General features: G+C 37.0%; 1 protein-coding gene across 1 annotated transcript in view; it reads left to right on the forward strand.

The window, feature by feature from the left end:
• Positions 1–7335: 7335 nt before the first annotated feature.
• Positions 7336–18817, forward strand: part of eys (eyes shut homolog) — a gene marked incomplete at both ends in the record, with an annotated part of 268937 nt that continues 257455 nt past the window's right edge. Inside the window, 2 exons of the mRNA XM_081351375.1 lie at positions 7336–8092; positions 14295–14411. Of these exons, the coding sequence (XP_081207501.1) occupies positions 7336–8092; positions 14295–14411 (874 nt within the window). The remainder of the gene's footprint in view (positions 8093–14294; positions 14412–18817) is intronic.

Below are 18817 nucleotides of genomic sequence, written 5' to 3' on the forward strand. Positions count from 1 at the left end.
CAAAGCATTTCAGATATTGTACTATTATCTGAATAGAGCCTTATATAAAATGCCTATGGTTTTCCAGGCAAAGCATCTGGATGAGAAGGCCCACATCAATGAATTACAATACATCACATAGGCTGAATGATATTGAATTTAATGGACTTGTGTCAGAAACACCATTCATGTCTATATCTAGTCAAAAGGTTACTACTCAGCTCTTGAGAGGGGCTTAGACTGCCAGTGTTGCAAGGCTGTCCAAATAGCAGGTTAATCATGATTTATCTTTAGGACTTTTGTGGCATTTATTCTTTCTGACTTGCCAATGCTCTTCTTTCTGGTTTGATTACTGGACACAAATGGGAGCACTGAGGATTATTCAGAGAAATGAGTGGAACTGAATTTGAACAGCTACATTCTGATCAGAGTCTGTTGTAAATGTATTTATGATGTACTTAAAGATCTCTACCAATGATTCTCAACTCTGGTTCTGGAGGCCCCCCAACAGATTTAGCTAATCTTCCTCTTAGTAGAGCTCTCCGTGTCCTGAAATTAGTGTCATTGAGTGTCAAATGATACATCCCTTATTTGAGAACCACTCAACTCTATAGTACATTTACATTTATTCATTTAGCAGAGGCTTTTATCCAAAGCGACTTGGATCACAGTAGCAATGAGAAACATCACAAGCAATCTCTATAAAAAAAGCCTATGCACCTCAGAGTAAAAAAATAAATAAATTAAACAGGCAAGCGCGAGTTAAAGTTAAAAATAAGAAATAAGGTTAGATTCAGTGAGACATGATGTTGCATTTATGGGGAAAAAGTCATATATGCAATATATAAAGCTGAAATTATGTGGGGGGGGTATTAGTATTAGTAATACTGTAATAGTATTGTGGCTATACTATTATAACCACAATAATAGTCACATTGTGACATACAAAAATATAAATTACAAGAATGAAAATTTACAATTACCTTTTATTTTTTATTCTGAGACAGAAACAAGCTTTCATTTAGATTCAGTAAAGTACAAAAAAATACATAAAAGAAATTTAATAAAATAAAATACTAAATAAGTATAAACTGAAGTGCTGTAGCAAGTTTTTGTATATAGATTAAAAGCTGTCCTGTCTGAAATTTTCTATTGATTACTTTTTTTTTCTTTTTTTTTTTTGCATCCGACATATCCGCAAATATTCCTGTAGCTCAAAGAGTAGAGCACTGGCGCTTGCAATGCCAAGGTCATGGGTTCGATTCCCAGAGAAAGCAAGAACAGCGAACTGATAAGAATGTAATATGTGTACCTTGAAATGCAATGTAAGTCGCTTTGGATAAAAACTTATGCCAAATGTAAATATACTGCATATTTGAAAGGTACAGCTCGAGTTCATTACAAACCTAGTTGTCTTTCTTAACATTGTGATGTGATGAACTGTAAGGCCTCTCTTTTGTAACTACTAAACGGTCTTGTAGGTTATGAGGGTCACTGAAGATGGTTAAGTTGTATATATTGATTATTGTCTGTTTTGTGCATGTGCGAGCAGCTTACTTGTTATCCAGGCTGAATGCTGTAGCATTACGCCTCTTTTGTAGCTCTTGTTAGTCCACCCTTAACCCTCATGCCTCAATCAAGCAGGTTATTTTTAATACTTTGGAGCCAAAAAAAAAAAAAAAAAAAATCAACTTTGCTTTTGCATTTAGCCTCTCAGTGTAAAGCAACACTTCACTCTTTTGGCACAGAAGTGCCCTTTCTTCAGGTCTCCTTTTTCCTTCGGAGCAGAAATAATTAGCTTCTGATTGCGCTATGATTAACAGCCCCACTTCCAGAGTGACTATTCCAAGCTCCATAGAAAAATATGCTTTATGTACAGTGAGATAATATCTGTCCAAACAGATTAAGGATGTGTCCAACCATCATGTCCGCTCTTCGGCGGGAGACCCTTTGCTCTAATTAAAGTCACATACTTTCGGAGAAAATGAGGTATTTGCATAATTACATTACACAGCAGTGGCTGTTAATTTCTGATACACTTTGAAATGCCAAAGCTCGAAGGAACATAATTAGAAATCGGAAGTTGACCGATTTCTTTCAGTGTCCATTACTTCATATAGTCTTGCTTCAGTGTGTTGCCTCATTCCACTTGCCTTTGTTGAGTTGGAGCATAATGTCATCATTTCTCCCATCAGTGTTCAAGCTGTTTTCAGGGTGTCTTGGCTTTGAACTGCTGAATCTGAGCTTTCTCTTGTCCCTGTGGCATCCATCTGCCAGTAGACTACGTGGTGATAGAGCAGTCTTGCCTCTGGCTCCACGCACAGGAAGACTCTCAGTTCTTCATATCTGTCAGCCTTCCATCTATACGCTTTGATCACGCAGCTCTGGGATAGATATCACTTCTCTGTCGAGGGGACACAGTTCCTTGACTGATATAAAAAGGGGGTTTGGACATGCAGATCCACTCGTTGAAGAATCAATGCTAAGCTTGTGTCAATTTTTATTTAAATCTGATGAATCTGGTTCGAAAGATTAGCTAACTTTCTCTGCCATGGTCAGGATACACACAATACAGTGGCTACAGGAAGAACTTAAGACACTTTAGCTTCTCTCAGATGACAAAATGTAATTTTCTTCTCAACTTCGTTCACGGGTGCCACCACACAGAGAGTCAACTATTTTCACTGTGTCACATGGACTGTTTCAAATTGTTCCTAAAGTTTTCTAATAAACTTTACTCACGTTTTATCACTGTAAATGAGTCCGCCATTTATCTGAGTTCCTGACACCCACCCTATATTTTTGACCGCCCACCCACTCCCGCAAGATTTGCATTGGGTGCCGCGGGACCCCAATCCCAATGCAGCAGTCTAATATATAGTTCAAACTTAAGATATAAATGGTTTAAACGCTTTCTGGTTGTCAAACCAGATTATTTTTAAATCTAACCTGGCTTGACGTGACAGATTTGTCCGTCCAACTCACAAATCACAGCCAGTCAGAAGAGTTCTCGATATTTGCACAGCATCAAATGTTTATATTCTAGAAACAGGATGTTACTGTCAATCACAAACCTCTTAGTCCCTCCTCCCTTATTCAGCTTATCCAATGAGAATGTCTCACATCACATTCAAAGAAAATGAATCATTGTCTATTGGTTATTCTTGCCATCATTCACAGATGAAGACATGGGAATTTTGAAGCTGCAGAGATATCTACAGTACATATCACTATTCTTTTATCTGCCTTACAAGCTTGAGCAGGACTTGAGGGAGTGGGGAGACTCGTCTGATTTAACTCCTTTTTGTGGATGACATGGAGGGATCAGCTTGCGGAAAGAGTGTGAGACAAAAAGGGAATATTTTATTTAGTACTGTCACTTGCTGTTTTTACCCTAGGGAAGCTCAAGCTTTGCTAACATCACATGTGGTCAGATGTGAGATATGAGCGTGTAAGTGACAAAACAAGTAGATGAAAACATCAACAGGTTTTTGGTGCTTTTATTCTATGTTTGTTAGAGTTGAAACCTTTTATATGCTAAAGTACTCCAAACTGACTCATCTTGCACTAAAGGGCGTGTTTGATTTCTTTCCCCCAATCAGACGGTCTTGAATGAGAATGTCCCTCCTCCTAATAGCACCTGTCACAAGCAATAACAAGTAGCAACTCATGGTTCACAGTTGTGATGCTAATTGGCAGAACAACAAGCTATTTGACATTTTAAAGTGTTTAAAAAACCCAAAAAACATAAGACCTCTCATGTGATTTGTGCGGTGATAAAACTAAGAACATATCATAAAGAAAAAAAAATAGTTTTAAAATGTTAAGTTCAACATATCTGGTCTTCCAGATATTGGAATGGCATTTCACAAGTGTCAATACAATATCACTTAATTTAGCAAATGTACATTTTGTAATGATTTGTACACTACCAATACTTTCCACACAAGGTATGGGGCTTTCTGTTGTTTTACACTTCTATATGTATTAGAATATTTATTCTTTATTATATATTTATTATTAGTATAAAATTAGATGCACCAATTTATAGAATAATAAGGTGCAAATACAGTAAGCAGAACCTCATTAAACTGGTTTGGTTTGAAGTTAAGCAGCATTGAGGTATAGAGAATGGTACCGTCATCCCAAGATCAAAACAGCTGCCTGAGCCAATCAGAAGGAACATTACTAAGTTGTATGAGTCTGGAAGTTATTCATTACAAAGGGGCAAATATCAGGTACTAAATATAGGTGTGTAGTGTGTACTTATTTTTTTTCCCCACAGAGCACAATTGAACTGAAGACATTCTTGTTGAAAGAAATATTTCAAAGTCATATTACATTTCGCCATCAAAAGTGTCCAAACTTTCAGTATCAATATGCCCATTTATGTTGAAAAAGGAGTAAACATACTTTTTGACACAACATTTATTTAGAATATCCTGTCAGGTCAATTAGGCAGTGGCTTTATCACAAGCTTACAACATACCACACCAGTTTCACCTGGGTTTGTGGAAACACTGTCCACTGTTAAGGTGTGGTCAGATGTAGGCATGTATAATAAGGCAGCATCAGCTAAGAAATAAGTGCTCCATGATGATTATATATATATATATACCTACAGTAGTAGCACACATAAATAAATGTAGTAAGATGAGTGGTCTTATGTTTATTTTGAAAGGTCATTGCTATTGACGTACTGTAATTCAGACCAATTTATATTCTACTAAAGGTATAGACTGTAGATCCTGTAAAATCAAATCAAAATGGGAATTGTCTGCCTGTGGTAAGAGGCCATTAAAGCCATGTCTATGACTGAGCTACAGACGGATTTATAGCACAAGTGCTCATTGTTACGTTAAAGAGATAGATTACTCAAAAATAGAGATTCTGCCATAATTTACTCACCCTCATGTTGTCCCAAACTTGTATGATTTTTTTTCTGGGGAAATTTGAGAAATTATACAATGGCAGTCAATGGAGACCAAAACTGGTTACAAATGTTCTTCATAATATAATTTTGTGTTTGACGTGAGGGTGAGTAAATGATGACAGAATTACCCTTTAACAATCGATTGCTGTCAAGTCAAATTCAACATCATTTTTTTCTGTAAAAAATAAAATAAAAAATCAATTCAAAGTGAAGGCAAATGCAATTCAATTTCAGTCTCCACAACTAGCAAAAGTGGGTGTAACACACCTGACAAAAACCTCAAGTGACTATGACAAGTGGAGCAGCCTGTTACTGCCCTCCTTGCCACTCGTGGTGAGAGATTTGAGGGCAACGATTCTTCCAGGCAAGCAGTCCAAGATTGAGAGCACACAGGAAAGGAGAGTCAAATGTGACTGCTCATTAGTTTGACTAGCCTCATGCAGGCAGGTAGAGCAGAGAGCTGGCCATTTTACTGAAGTTGATTCCCTGGGGGCAGAACGATGCCAAGCTGTAGGAGAAATCCATGGTTCTGCAGGGTTGTGAAGGAGCCCTGAAACTACATTTAAATCTTGAGCCACTCAATGTATGTCATACTCACTGGAGGTTTTCTCATTTTGTATTCTATGCATGAGCTCCTTATTTATCAGTTTCACAACTATTGCATATGCTTTTTATTCCTCCACAGGAGCTATACCTACAAGTTAAATGAATAACTCACCCAAAAATAAAAAATCTGTCATTATTTACTCACCCTTATGGCATTCCAAACTTGTATGCTGCTATTTTCTCTGTGGTAGACAAAAAAAATAGAAGAATTGTTTTTTTAAGAATTGTTCCAAAGCTCTAGTCCATACAACAACAGTTCATAGTAACAGTGTTTTTCGATCCTGTTCTCATCCTGATGTGACTGCATTTCTGTTGAACTATCACACTTAACCGCATAGTTTGGGTCCTATTGTTCATGTTTAATCCTAATAGTGTCTTAATGTACAGGTTAGTTATAATGCTTGCTGACTGAATCTTATGACTGAATCATATTTCACCTGAGTTGTGAATGTGATTTTGCAGTCTGCATTGAATGTGAATTTTGTGTTTTAGAAAATATGAATCATCAGCTGAGAGTTTGCTATAGATATAAAGGTGATTTTTCGGTAGTGCTACAGCACACATTGAGTGTATATTAGCACCATTTGCTGTTTGCTTTTGGGGTCTTCGGGGAAACTGTGACATCAGACTTAACAACTGGAGTAAGTCTTCACAGCTCTTCATGCAAAAACATAAAAAAAAATATAAAAAACAATGTGAACAGTCCAATTTGTGAACAAATGACTCTTAAGAGCTGGTTCTTTTCAAGTGAATCAAAAACATGCTGTTCAAGTAGGGGTGGACGAGGGCATAATATGGCAAAAATATAATTTTACCACAAATAAAAGTGTAAATATCACAATATCAATATCATCAGGCTTTTAAAGCACATGCAAATATTAAACTTTTTGATTGCAAAGAACTGCAGTGTCAGGTGAGAGTAACGCTACCGCTGTGTTGCTAAATGATTTGAATATATTTTGTGTTGTACAGTATGTTTGGACGGAGGCGCCAGAACTACAACTGAACTGAGCTTCCCATAATGTTTACACGTGAGGTCAGTAGGCGGACTTTTGCGGCTGTTCGAATGCGTTTACGCTATGCAAGCAATCGGTCAAATGCGTTTTTGACTACCTCTGGAAGTGGTCCAAAGTGAACAAGCTCAAAAGGTTTTAGACCCCGTTAACACCTGTATTTAGCGTCGTCCACTTGTGATCTGATCGACCAAAACACATCTTAATACCAGGTGTAAACAGGCCTGACAGAATGTGCATTGTACAGTACTACGATATTCCTTCAAATAGCAGATCGTGGAGACATTTTTATCGTTCACGATCTAAAATCATGATATCGCACACCCCTACGTGCAAGAAGTGTGGCCAGATTCTTGTCTGAATCAGTCTGCAACAGTATAGTTTAGAAAGTTTCATATGTAAGCAAAATGGCCATTCTAACTAAATATACTCAAATGTATCAGAATCTTATTGAGAGTTTAAATCTGTATCGACACCCAGCCCTAATGGGGATTACAAAATCATAATGATTCTTCAAAAACATGAGAGTAAGTGAATAAATTAATGAAAAATGACAACTGTCTTTTTTTGGGTTATCTATCAATGTATTGCTAGAAAATATGCTATATGTTTCTTAGAGACATTTCTGTTTCAATAATAAATTTTAAAGGCTGTAAACATGCTGTTTTTGCAACATGCTTATACTGCACTGTACATATTTGCTTACAGACATCAAAACTTGCAGTTCAAAGATCAAGAAAAGCTTCAGACTGAAGAAAAGCATCAAGTGGCTAAATAAAGAAACAGTCAAGGTTGAAGAAAGACATGAGAAAACTAGTTATCATTGCCTTCCTGCTCAGCTGTGTAAAAGATGGCACCATCTATGGCCAAGTGACCTGCCGCAGAGCCACGTCTCGTGAATGGCACACTCAGCCAAAGAACATCAGCGTGAGGTGGACCCTCATGGAGAACACCTGCAGCAGCTTGACCCAGTGCTGGAACAGACAAACAGAAACAAATGGATACTTGTGGACAACTGGGCCATATCGCTTTCCTCAGCTTTGCCCACTGGACCTTCAACTTGGAGATGTGATGTTTGTTTCCGCCGACAGAACGTTGGAACAATATGGTATCCACCTAATCAATGTGTCCAAAGAGGAATTTGAAAACTGCTTGATTTTAGAGCAAAGAAAGGAGCAGTTGGTGTTCGCCAACAGTATTAATGGTACTTTGCAAGTGGAATCGAAGTGGCTGGCGAACGGTATGAATTACTTCACGGTCGTTCATAGAGGCAGCAGTCATCTGTGTAGGCTTGGCCTACGCATTGCACTTCTGGTAAAGCCTCAGCACTGCCAGAGCTCACCTCTTCTTCGCCTGTGTTCGGGTAAAGGTAAATGCAAAGCTGCATTTAAGGACGATTCATTTAGCTGTCAGTGCCACAAACAATTTTCTGGACATTTTTGTGAGAACATTGATGGATGCTATGAACAGCCCTGTTTAAACGGAGGCACCTGCGTGAACAAGAGAACTGCCTACACAGATCTCCCACCTTACGAATGTCTTTGTCTCGCTCCATTCACAGGTGAGGAATTCTAGTTTACTCTGCAGAAGCGAACATTTGTCTGTTGTTTAGTAAATATAATTGTAGTAACTTAAAATAAATATGCGGCAATGCAGGCTCAATACAAGTTAAAGGAGAACTCCGGTCAATTTTAACATTGAGCTAATTTTTTTGTAAATTTGGAGTGCTGTCAGTACAGAGAACAACGAAAAAATCGGTGTTGTCTACACCGTGTTATCCTCTTTTTAAAATTTGACTTCAATGACTTGACTTCAATGGGGCAAGTTTTAAACCAGCTTTTAGCCTCTTAACATCCTTGATGTGTCATTACAAGTGCACAGGTCATGTGAGTGATTCCTTCAGAGTGATCACGGGTGAATCTGACTGCAGTAGATGTGAAAGATATGAATAAAAATTATGTCATTTCAGCCAGCGCACATACCTGTATTTACATCCTGTTTTCGGTCGAAGCCCATAGTAGTCGATTGTCGAGTTCACACGCATAGGTTTAGTTACCTTTGATCACGCGCGTGAACTCGACAATCGATTACTATGGACTTGAAACAGGAAGAAAATACAGGTATGTGCGTTGGCTGAAATAACATCATTTTTATTCATATCTTTCACATCTACTGCAGTCAGATTCACCCGTGATCGCTCTGAAGGAATCACTCACATTAGCTGTGCACTTGTAATGACACATCAAGGATGTTAAGAGGCTAAAAGCAGGTTTAAAACTTGCCCCATTGAAGTCAACAGGGTGCAAATTTTAAAAAGAGGATAACACGGTGTAGGCAACACCGATTTTTGTCGTTGTTCTCTGTACTGACAGCACTCCACATTTACAAAAAAATTAGCTCAATGTTAAAATTGACCGGAGTTCTCCTTTAAGCTCCACTGGTGGCATTTTTTGCATAAAGCAAAACTTGCAGTTACAGTTATGCACTTACAATCTTTTTCAAATCATTCAAACAAGGCTTTGTCAAATCAACATTTAAAATGGTATTGACATTTTTTTTTATTCTTGCAAATGTACATCTATATGAATTTCAATTCATTTTAATACTTCCTAACATTCAAATTGTAACTATGCATCCTGTTTGCTACCTTAAATCAAATTCAGAAATGTATAAGGCATTCTCAATGAAATTTAGAATTGTGCACAACCCTGCAGTTTAACCTGCCATTTTAACCTTCAACTTAAGTTGAAATTATATTTTGTTGTAATCAAAATTATGCCAAAAAATAAATAAAAAAAATGCTGTCGACTGAGCTTAATGTGAGCTTAACATCCGTTTAATGCAGAGTCCATTGTGAATCCATGCTGACCTTTCAATCATAATGGATGGAGGAGGTTTAATGGGTGTCCACCTACAGAGAACAGCCTAGTTTCTTTGAAGACACTTATTTATTATGTATCTGTTATAATTGCAAGCGCTCCACATTTAGCACCGTGCAATTATTTCAAAACCAGAGCCCCTGTGGACCATTTACTTGAATAGGCATTTTTAAAATGACTTTATCCCATTTCGTTTTCTTTTGCCTGTCTTGCTTGTCAATAAAATTGGCATCCGAATGTTGTTTCAAAGTTGGTCTCTCGGTGAGCACCAAGGAGAGTTGAGTATTTAAAGTGGTGTAATGTTGTCAAACTAGCTAATGTGGTTTGTTTTTATGTCTGCTGAATAATTCATTCTACTTCTATGAGAAGCACTAGAGGCGTTCCCTAGAGACCACTGGGTACCATGTTATCACAACTAGGCCAGAGTGGTCTGAGTCAGATTAAAGCAGAGAACTGAAACTTATCACAGATGGTAAATATATATATATTTATATATATAAATATTTACAGGGGTGCACATAAGTGTGCAGGTGCTCATGTGAGACCAAAATAATAAATGTGCTGGGTAAATAGGTTGAGACCACTCATTTGCGTACCGACATGGTTTTGACAGCTGTTAATGCAAAATCACAGTTTTAGATCAACTAACTATGATTTCCATTTGAACTGAATGCATAATAAATCTGCCAGTTTCAGTGCATAAACTTACTTCCTGGCAACCCGCCAAAATAAAAGCTTGCTGATTTAGGTTTGAAAATCTTACACTGAATCTACATTGAAAATGTACGGAGCCCCTAAAAAATTAGGATGGGATAATTTGTTATTTTAAAAAAAAATCTTTTTCAAATCTTTTTTTAATATAGGCTAAATCAGGGATGGGCAACTTCGGTCCTGGAGGGCCAATTTCCTACAGAGTTTAGCTCCAACCCTAATCAAACACACCTGAACAAGCTAATCAAGGTCCTCAGGATTACTAGAAAGTTACAGGCAGGTGATTTTTTCAGGGTTGGAGCTAAACTCTGTGGGACAGTGGCCCTCCAGGACCGAAGTTGCCCATCCCTGGGCTAAATGGATCTCTATGAGCAGGCGGCTGAGAGACAAGTTCGAAGGGACCATCTGCAAAGTGCAATATAACCCAAAAAACGACTACAGCATCAACTCATCAACAAAAATAGTCATTAACTTCAATGTTACAAACTGTAGTGCTAACCAATTCAGTTTACATATCAATGGTGACCCACTGGTCATACTACACTGTTTTTGCACATTTTATATTAAGAAAAATATTCAATAACTTCACTGTAACACAGCAAATTTCATTCACACATCACTGCTCTAATGTTGGTTATACAACACTTAGTTTGGGAAGTAATTGCACATAAAAAATAAGTAGGCCTATATCCTTTACACAAATTATATTGGTACCGTACGCAGCTAACATAATAGTTACAACCATAGGTTTTGCATTATATTTGCTTACTGAATTTGATGGTATTACACTGTATAACAGTGTGAAGTTATTGAATATTTTTTTGTTATTGAATAACAATAAGTTATTGATTTTATTTCATAATAAATAATCATAAAAATTATTATTATTATTATTTTTATCAAACTAAGTATTGTAGTATAACCAGCAGGAGAGCAGTGATGTGTGAACTGAATTTGGTGACAGTACAGTGTGTCACAGTGAAGCTATTGAATATGTTTAATAATATAAAATGTGCAGAAGGGTTTTGGGATTTGCACTTTGCAGATGGCCCCTTATTTGGACTTGTCTCTCATTCGGCTGGGTTAGAGACAAATTTAAATTATAAAGCTTGTTTTGAGGAGAATTGGGTTGTAGCTCGTTGTCTAGGTTACTGTGATTGTAAATAGGTGTCCTTTGTGTTTTAACAAGGTTTAGCTCAAGAATATTGATCCGGTAAGTTCGAATAGCCTTGCCAACTTCACTGAACTCCTTAAGCACTGACCGCATTTCCTTATGAGTCCAAGTTCAAACATTATGAAACGCTCCATTAACGTACGGAGCTCTTAAACACTGCCAGCGGGACATTCAACAGGAAGTGTCTGTCAGAGCTCAAAACAGGTTTTGCGTGGGAACCCAAATAACTTTGCGAGGGAACACAAAAGATTTGCGTGGGAACGCAAATAACTTTGCGAGGGAAAAAATTCTCCCATCCTAATTTTTTTTCCACCACCACGTCCCTTTAGGGGCTCCGTAAAAATGTAAATATTAGCAATGTATTTTTAAGTGTACTATAAAATAATTGTATTTTTATTTAATACTCTTTTTATATATATATAGCCTAATAGTATTATCACACTTTATTTTTTATTTTTTTATTATTAAAAAAACTAAGTAAATAAAGTGAAATAACGCTACAATTATTATTATTTTTAATATAGTCATATTAAATAGGTCACACTCCACACCAAACCAGACTGAAAAACCTATGTGCACCCCTGTATATAGATAGAAAGCAACAACATGCCACTCAGATCAAAGGGTTTAATTTCTAATTTTACTCTTTCATTTGAAAACAAAATAATTAATTAAAAATAATAATTATTACAGAGACCGAGGTCCACCCAACACACAATCTCACTCCTGTGGGCAACATTTTGAAGTTAAATTAATCTGGTGCACAATGAGAGTTCAAACCGATCACAACATTGTATCATTTTACCAGTTTTAACTGATTAAATCTAAAATGTATTGACACCAAGATGAAATTGCAAAATTAAGAAGAGCATTCAACAAATGTGTTGAGATAAAATTAATATTTTCTGCCATCTATCAATCTATGGTCAAGAAAGAAAAAAATAAGGATGTGAGGGGTATCTTACTCTAAGCAATGTTTCTTTATTCAAAACAGTTGTAATTTAGTTTTACCATTACCATTTTCCATTTATGATTGGCTAACCTTTTCACACCTAACATACTTACTACCTAGCCTCTTCAATCAATAACATCATCTTGTTCATAATATGATCCCCTTAAAAAGCACTATAGATAGATAGAGAGAATTCAAAATTTAATTATGTAGGCTAGACCTACACTCTCAGAAAAAAAGGTACAAAAGCTGTCACTGGGACAGTAGCAGTACCCTTCAAAAAGGTTCTAAAATGTACCATTAAGTACTAATTTGTACACTTTTGGAACTAATATGTTCACTTTTGGTACCAATACCTTTGAGGGACTAATATGCACTCTTGTCTTTAGGTACAAAAGTGTACCTTTTGAAAAGGTACCGCCACAGTGACAGCTTTTGTACCTTTTTTTTCTGAGAGTATACTTACTCACCTAATGCAGTTTCAAGACAGTTTCCTTTTCTTACTTCCGTGAAAGGTAGAATGTCCTTCAGTGCAATATGATTTTGAATGTCAAAGAAAATATCCATTAAAGGTAAGCTTTCAACTGGGTTTTTTTTTTGTTTTGTTTTTTTTTCTCAAATTGCGTTGCTGTCAAATCACCGGCTCAATTAAAAAACGTTGCCAAACACTATTGGGTTGTCTCGTGTCACATGACCAATCGCGTCGGTGCGTGGCGCGCTGTAGCCAATGCAACGCTGGAATTTGAAAAAGCTATGGGCACGTTCAAGTTCAAAACGGTGCGCAACGTTTTGCTACGGTTTCCGGGTTGAACGTCATGTTTCCTGGAAACGGCGTGCACCGATGTGCAACCAGCCGTAGACGGGCTCTGTCTGGTGCAACTCTTGTTTGGTGGGTGTGTCAGAACTGCAGTCCAATCAGCAGCAACATGTATATAAAGCACGCGGTATTAAAGAGAACTCGCACAATGGGTTCAAGGAAAGTAATTTACAAATGTGTTCGATGCAGCTCGGTATACGCAACAACTGAGGATATTAGAAGACATGTTTGTCGTAAGTTTTATTGTAAAAATATAGGATATCAACATAATGATGTAGTTGTTTATATTTTTAGCTTCATTGCAAGTGTATGACATTTGGTATAGAAATAAACAATGGTAATTAAGTGCTTTACCTAAAAATGAGAAAGAAAATACAGGGTATTAAAACAGTATGAACTACAAATAAAGTCAGTGTGTGAGGCTAAATAGATGTGTTTTACTCTGAATTAGGTAAGATGTGTGCTTTCATTTCAGTTTCCACAAATCCCTTCACTCGATTGTTCTGGGCGGCAAGTGCAGTAACTGTAACATCGGACATATTTTGTAGTATTAAACACATATTTATACCGACTTCATCAGGCTCCGAAAATTCTTCACAAAGAACACAAAGAATGGCCTTCTCAGCTGCTATAGTTGCAACTCTTGCGTCATCAGAACAGTGTGTTCAATGCATCACCGTTTATGTTTAAAAAACGTTGTGCAACGTTTTGTCGGGGCTGAACGTAGCCTATGTAAACGCGACGATAGATAATAACGTGAATACTCACTCTACTCCTCACACAAAGCTATTATGAATTTAGAAGGCTTGTGACATTGCTCACCGTTTCATGGACTACTTTAATGACACGGTTTTGTTTTTGTTTTGAATTTTTAGTTTGGCATCTAAATATAATAACTAGCCACTTCATTGAATGGCAAATACAATGCCAGGAAAATAATACTGCATTGAAGTGGGTATTCCTTTAATATGTGTTGATATTTACATTTTTTGCAAAGGTCAAACCAGATTGTATATATGAAGTTTTGTAAAATCAATATTTGTGTAGGCTAGTTATATCACTGAAGGTGATAGAGAATTATTGAACGCAGAAGGCAGACATTTCTTCTGAAATCCTTTACATTATATAATTATCTAAACCATTTTGACACAAGTCATGCCAAAAAATCTGATAATGTACTGAATAATATGCATGGATTCAATATAGCTAATGTCTATTTTCACACCAAAGGTGTCAACTGCTCTGAAATCATTGGAAATCAGAATTGCAGAAAGGGGTGCATGGAAGGAGCTTGTGTACAGGTCTCAACAACTTCCTGCAGATGTGAATGTTTCACAGGATATACAGGCAAGTATGCGGTTACAGTTTTTGATTAAAATCAGAATAATTTTAGAAAGCCTCTGTGAATTATGCATTTCACAATAGAGTGATATTTCTTCTGAGGTGCAGTAATGCATGTTTAATTTTTTACTGTTTGGCTTCATTTGACTCATTATGTTTTGATAATGAGTCATGTGATTAATGATGGGTCATTTTGGGTGCCTTCACAATGGCAGCGCAATTATGCAAACTCATATCTGAGTGAGGCTTTTTTTTCCTTTTTTTTATCTCTACTCGCATTAAGCTGTCTTTCCTAAGTGAAGAAGCGGATTTGAAAAATTGAACAATTGAAGCCTTCATATAAGAAAGTCTTTAGAAGATTCTTGGCGCATAAATGACCAGTTATTTAATAAAGGCTTTAGCTGTGGCTTCATTTGAGTGATATGCTTAGTTTGATAAAACTCATGAATGGGGCCTTTCCTGTAGAAAAGCAATGGAAATAAAAAATGTATGCTCCTGTGTCCTTTCCAGTCTGTTTATAAGGCACGGCCATGACAGGCGTTTGGAAAGTAATGAGTCTCATTTGCTTCTGTAAAACCATTGCTGGGCTAATGAGCATCTCACCCACAAATGTGTAACAAAAGTTTCATGGTCCCTTGGGCGTTCCTGATAATAACATCATGATAAAGACTCCAGTCTGAGGTCCAGGTGGCCTTTGCTTGTTGATTAATTGACTTTTGTGTAGCGGCTGTTTGTTCGAGCAGATAGCAGCCTCTAATGTCATGCCTACAGCTTTAATGTGGAAGAAAAATATCTGGTTTGTCTGACACAGATTTAGGACTATCACAATCTATGATGAATTTTCACTTGAGATTAACCACTCAGAGTAAACTAGCAAAGGAACACTTTGCAATCTACATCAGGAAAACTGGCCTCTTTTGATTTTTCAAGGGTCTCAGACAAGGCAACATTTATTTTAATATCTTACTCAAATATCAACTAACAACTAACTGTGATATTGTGATAATATTGTGAATTTTCAGCATAATTACTCCAGTCTTCATTGTCACACGATCCTTCCGAATCATTCCAAGTTGATTTCAAGTTGAACTAAGTTTTTTTATTATCAATTTAAAACCGTTGTGTTGCTTAAAGGTGGTATCAGTGATTTCAGGCCCAATTTTTTTTTCATCACATTCATCAAATTTTTCCTAATGATCCGCTAGCTGCCCGCCCCATAAGCATGCCGTCAACAAAACGCGTCTCTGTAGGCAGCCTAGGCTCTGAGATCTGCACACAAAAACAAATGGTTTAGCCAAACACTCAAAACCAAAACAAATAGTGTTCCAACCAATCACCGACAGGGTTGTGTTGTGAGGTTTTGTGCTCGTGCACGGCTGCACGCAAAGTCAGAGCTGAAGAAGAAGCTGGCTCAAAACCTCACAACACCCTCACCCGGTCGGTGATTGGTTGGAACACTATTTGTTTTGGTTTTGAGTGTTTGGCTAAACCATTTGTTTTTGTGTGCAGATCTCAGAGCCTAGGCTGCCTACAGAGACGCGTTTTTTTGACAGCATGCTTATGGGGCGGGCAGCTAGCGGATCGTTAGGAAAAATTCGATGAATGTGATAAAAAAAATTTGGCCCTGAAATCACTGATACCACCTTTAATATTTTTGTGGAAACCGTGATATGTTTCTTTTTGAAACAGCATTTATTTGGTATCACTTTACAATAAGGTTTCATTCGTTAACATGAGTTAACTACTTTAATTAACATGAACTAAGAATGAACTGCACTTCAACAGCATTTACTAATCTTAATGTTAGTTTCAACATTTACTAATACATTATTAAACTCAAAAGTTGTATTTGTCAACATTAGTCAAGGCACTGTGATCTTACATGAACAAACAATGAACAGCTGGATTTGTATTAACTATCATTAATGAAGATTCATAAATACTGCTCATTGTTAGTTCACCAATGTAAAGTGTTACCGATCAATTTAATGCACCCTTGAATAAGTCTTAATTTCATTAAAATACTGACCCCAAACTATATACAGTATATGTTGTTTTATATGGCTCAAGAGTCCAGCACTGCAGTAAGATGTGACAACTTTACAAGAAGCTCCATGTTTGCTTTGGAAATTAATTCTTCCGGAAGTTTTCAAAAAATTCTTGTTCCATGAGCATGGTTTTGAGTATAAAATCTCTGTCTCACATTTGCCTTTATCGCAGCCACATATTATTAATGATTCACCTCAGTTTGATGGCAGATAACCACAAGAACTGTTGCACTGTGATCAGCACAGTCTCTCATTGCATATTCTTGGAGCACCTTGTAAGGAACTGAAAGTAACTGGTCTCCAGCTCTGCTCTGTTCGGGCACCCTGTGGGGCCAGCAGCTCTCTGACTTTGCTCAAGCTGTCACCCCATTAATCATAGTGAAGTTAACGGCTGGCCCGGTTCCCGACTGCCCTTACGGACCAGAGCCTACACACACATAATAATGAGGCCCACTCGTGGGACACTTCAAATGAGATTTTCTTTTGATTCCACTCTCCTGTGTACCTTATTCAGACTGCCAGCAGTTTTTGTATCCGCATGTTACGAAATTAATAGGATATGCCCTATTGGGTACACTATTAATTTTGCTATTCACCTGCCCCATGATTTTTTTGTGGAAATTCAAATCCTGTAATTGTCTCGTTTTTGAGTGGTTTTAATAGCAAGGTAGTGCGCAGCAGGGTGGCACTATCTGTTTCATATCACTGCTTTTATGATTTTCATCAACCTTCATGAAGTCATCAACCTTTATCAAACATTGAATCATTTACCTACTGTATATGATGCATTACTATTTCAAAAACCTCCTGCAAGGGATGGTTGCCAATCAAAGGTACTGTAGTTCTTGTAAAAATAAAAGAATATATTAAGCTGTCAAGAGCTTTTCATTTTCAATTTCCCATCGTGGATCCCTGAGAAACACTGCAGAGAGACGTACACTTAGAATGACGCCCAGTGGTGTGTCCTCAAAAGCAGTTGGGTGCCTCTGGGACGGATGACCTTTGTATCATCCCATGAGCTTAACACAGTGGAATATGCTTTTAAAAAAACTGAACGACAAAAAGAAAACTCAGTAACAAGGAAGATAAATGAGTTAGCTCCTGCTGAGGAGCATGGAGGGGGGGAGGGGGAAGCAAAAGCAAACAGAGAACCACTAGGGAATAAAATCAAATCATGTTCACCTTGAACCTACAGTGCTGCATAGTCAAGTCTAAATTTAACCTGCGAGGAGCGGAAATCAGACTGATGTTCCAATCCAGAGTTACCTTAGAGGAACACGCAGCCTAGATGTTCTCGGTCCAAAACCTTCAGCCAGTATGATCAGGTTGCTTGTTTTATGGACGATGGGGACATAATTTGGGCCCTTGAACCTTCACATTAGTGAAGCATCCAGAGAAGTGGGAGAGCGAAATGAGCTTTGTTCTCATTTTTCATCAGACCAAATGAGAGCCATGGGACGCCACGCTGAGACTTTCAGTACTGTTGATATGCTGGAGCAATTGTCCCCTCGTAAAGTTTGAACATTTGTTCTCACTAAGCAGTCAGAAGCGTACAATTATTATGAACATGATTTGGAGCTAAAGATCAGCTGTCTTAAATCAGATTATTAGTGTATTTGAATAATATTTGAAGTTGAACATGATTTTTTTTATTATTATTAATTTTAATATGCACTGGTAAACAGAAGAACATACTTTAAGAAAATAAGTGCTGATGTTTATTCATTTAATCGATCCAGAGATGGAATGTGTTATTGCAAATCCCATTACGGTTGTGATTTAATCATTGGCACAAACCCGGTGTTAAGATGAACATAATAAAGGTTAAGCAAAAGTAAAGAAAATCATATACAAATACATAGGCTAAATCAAACAAAAAAACTAATTTCTGGAATAATTTTAGTATTTACACTTATTACACTAAAAGTTTTCCAACAAGTGAGTTGTTGCATTTTGTGTGGCTGGAACTATTATAAAATTTAAAATAACTGGAAGAACTGGTAATACAGTTTTTTGTATTTCTTATATCTTTTAAATGTATTTATATAAAATAATTGGTTTCACTTTATTTTACTGTATGTGCACTTATGTGTACTTACACTGTACTTGCCTAAGAAAGTACTGGGTAATATACGGTAACTACATGGGTTAAAGGGTTAGTTCACCCAAAAATGAAAATTCTGTCAGTAATTACTCTCGCTTATGTTGTTCCAACCCCGTAAGACCTTTCGTTCATCTTCGGAACACAAATTAAGATATTTTTGATTAAATCTGAGAGCTGGCTCACTCCTCCATAGGCTTCTAAGGCATTATAACTTGCTGTCCCAGAAAATGTATTAAAGACAGTGTTAATATAGTCCAAGT

Source organism: Scardinius erythrophthalmus, assembly GCF_964197995.2.
Source record: "Scardinius erythrophthalmus genome assembly, chromosome: 21".
In the NCBI taxonomy this organism is placed as follows: Eukaryota; Metazoa; Chordata; class Actinopteri; order Cypriniformes; family Leuciscidae; genus Scardinius; species Scardinius erythrophthalmus.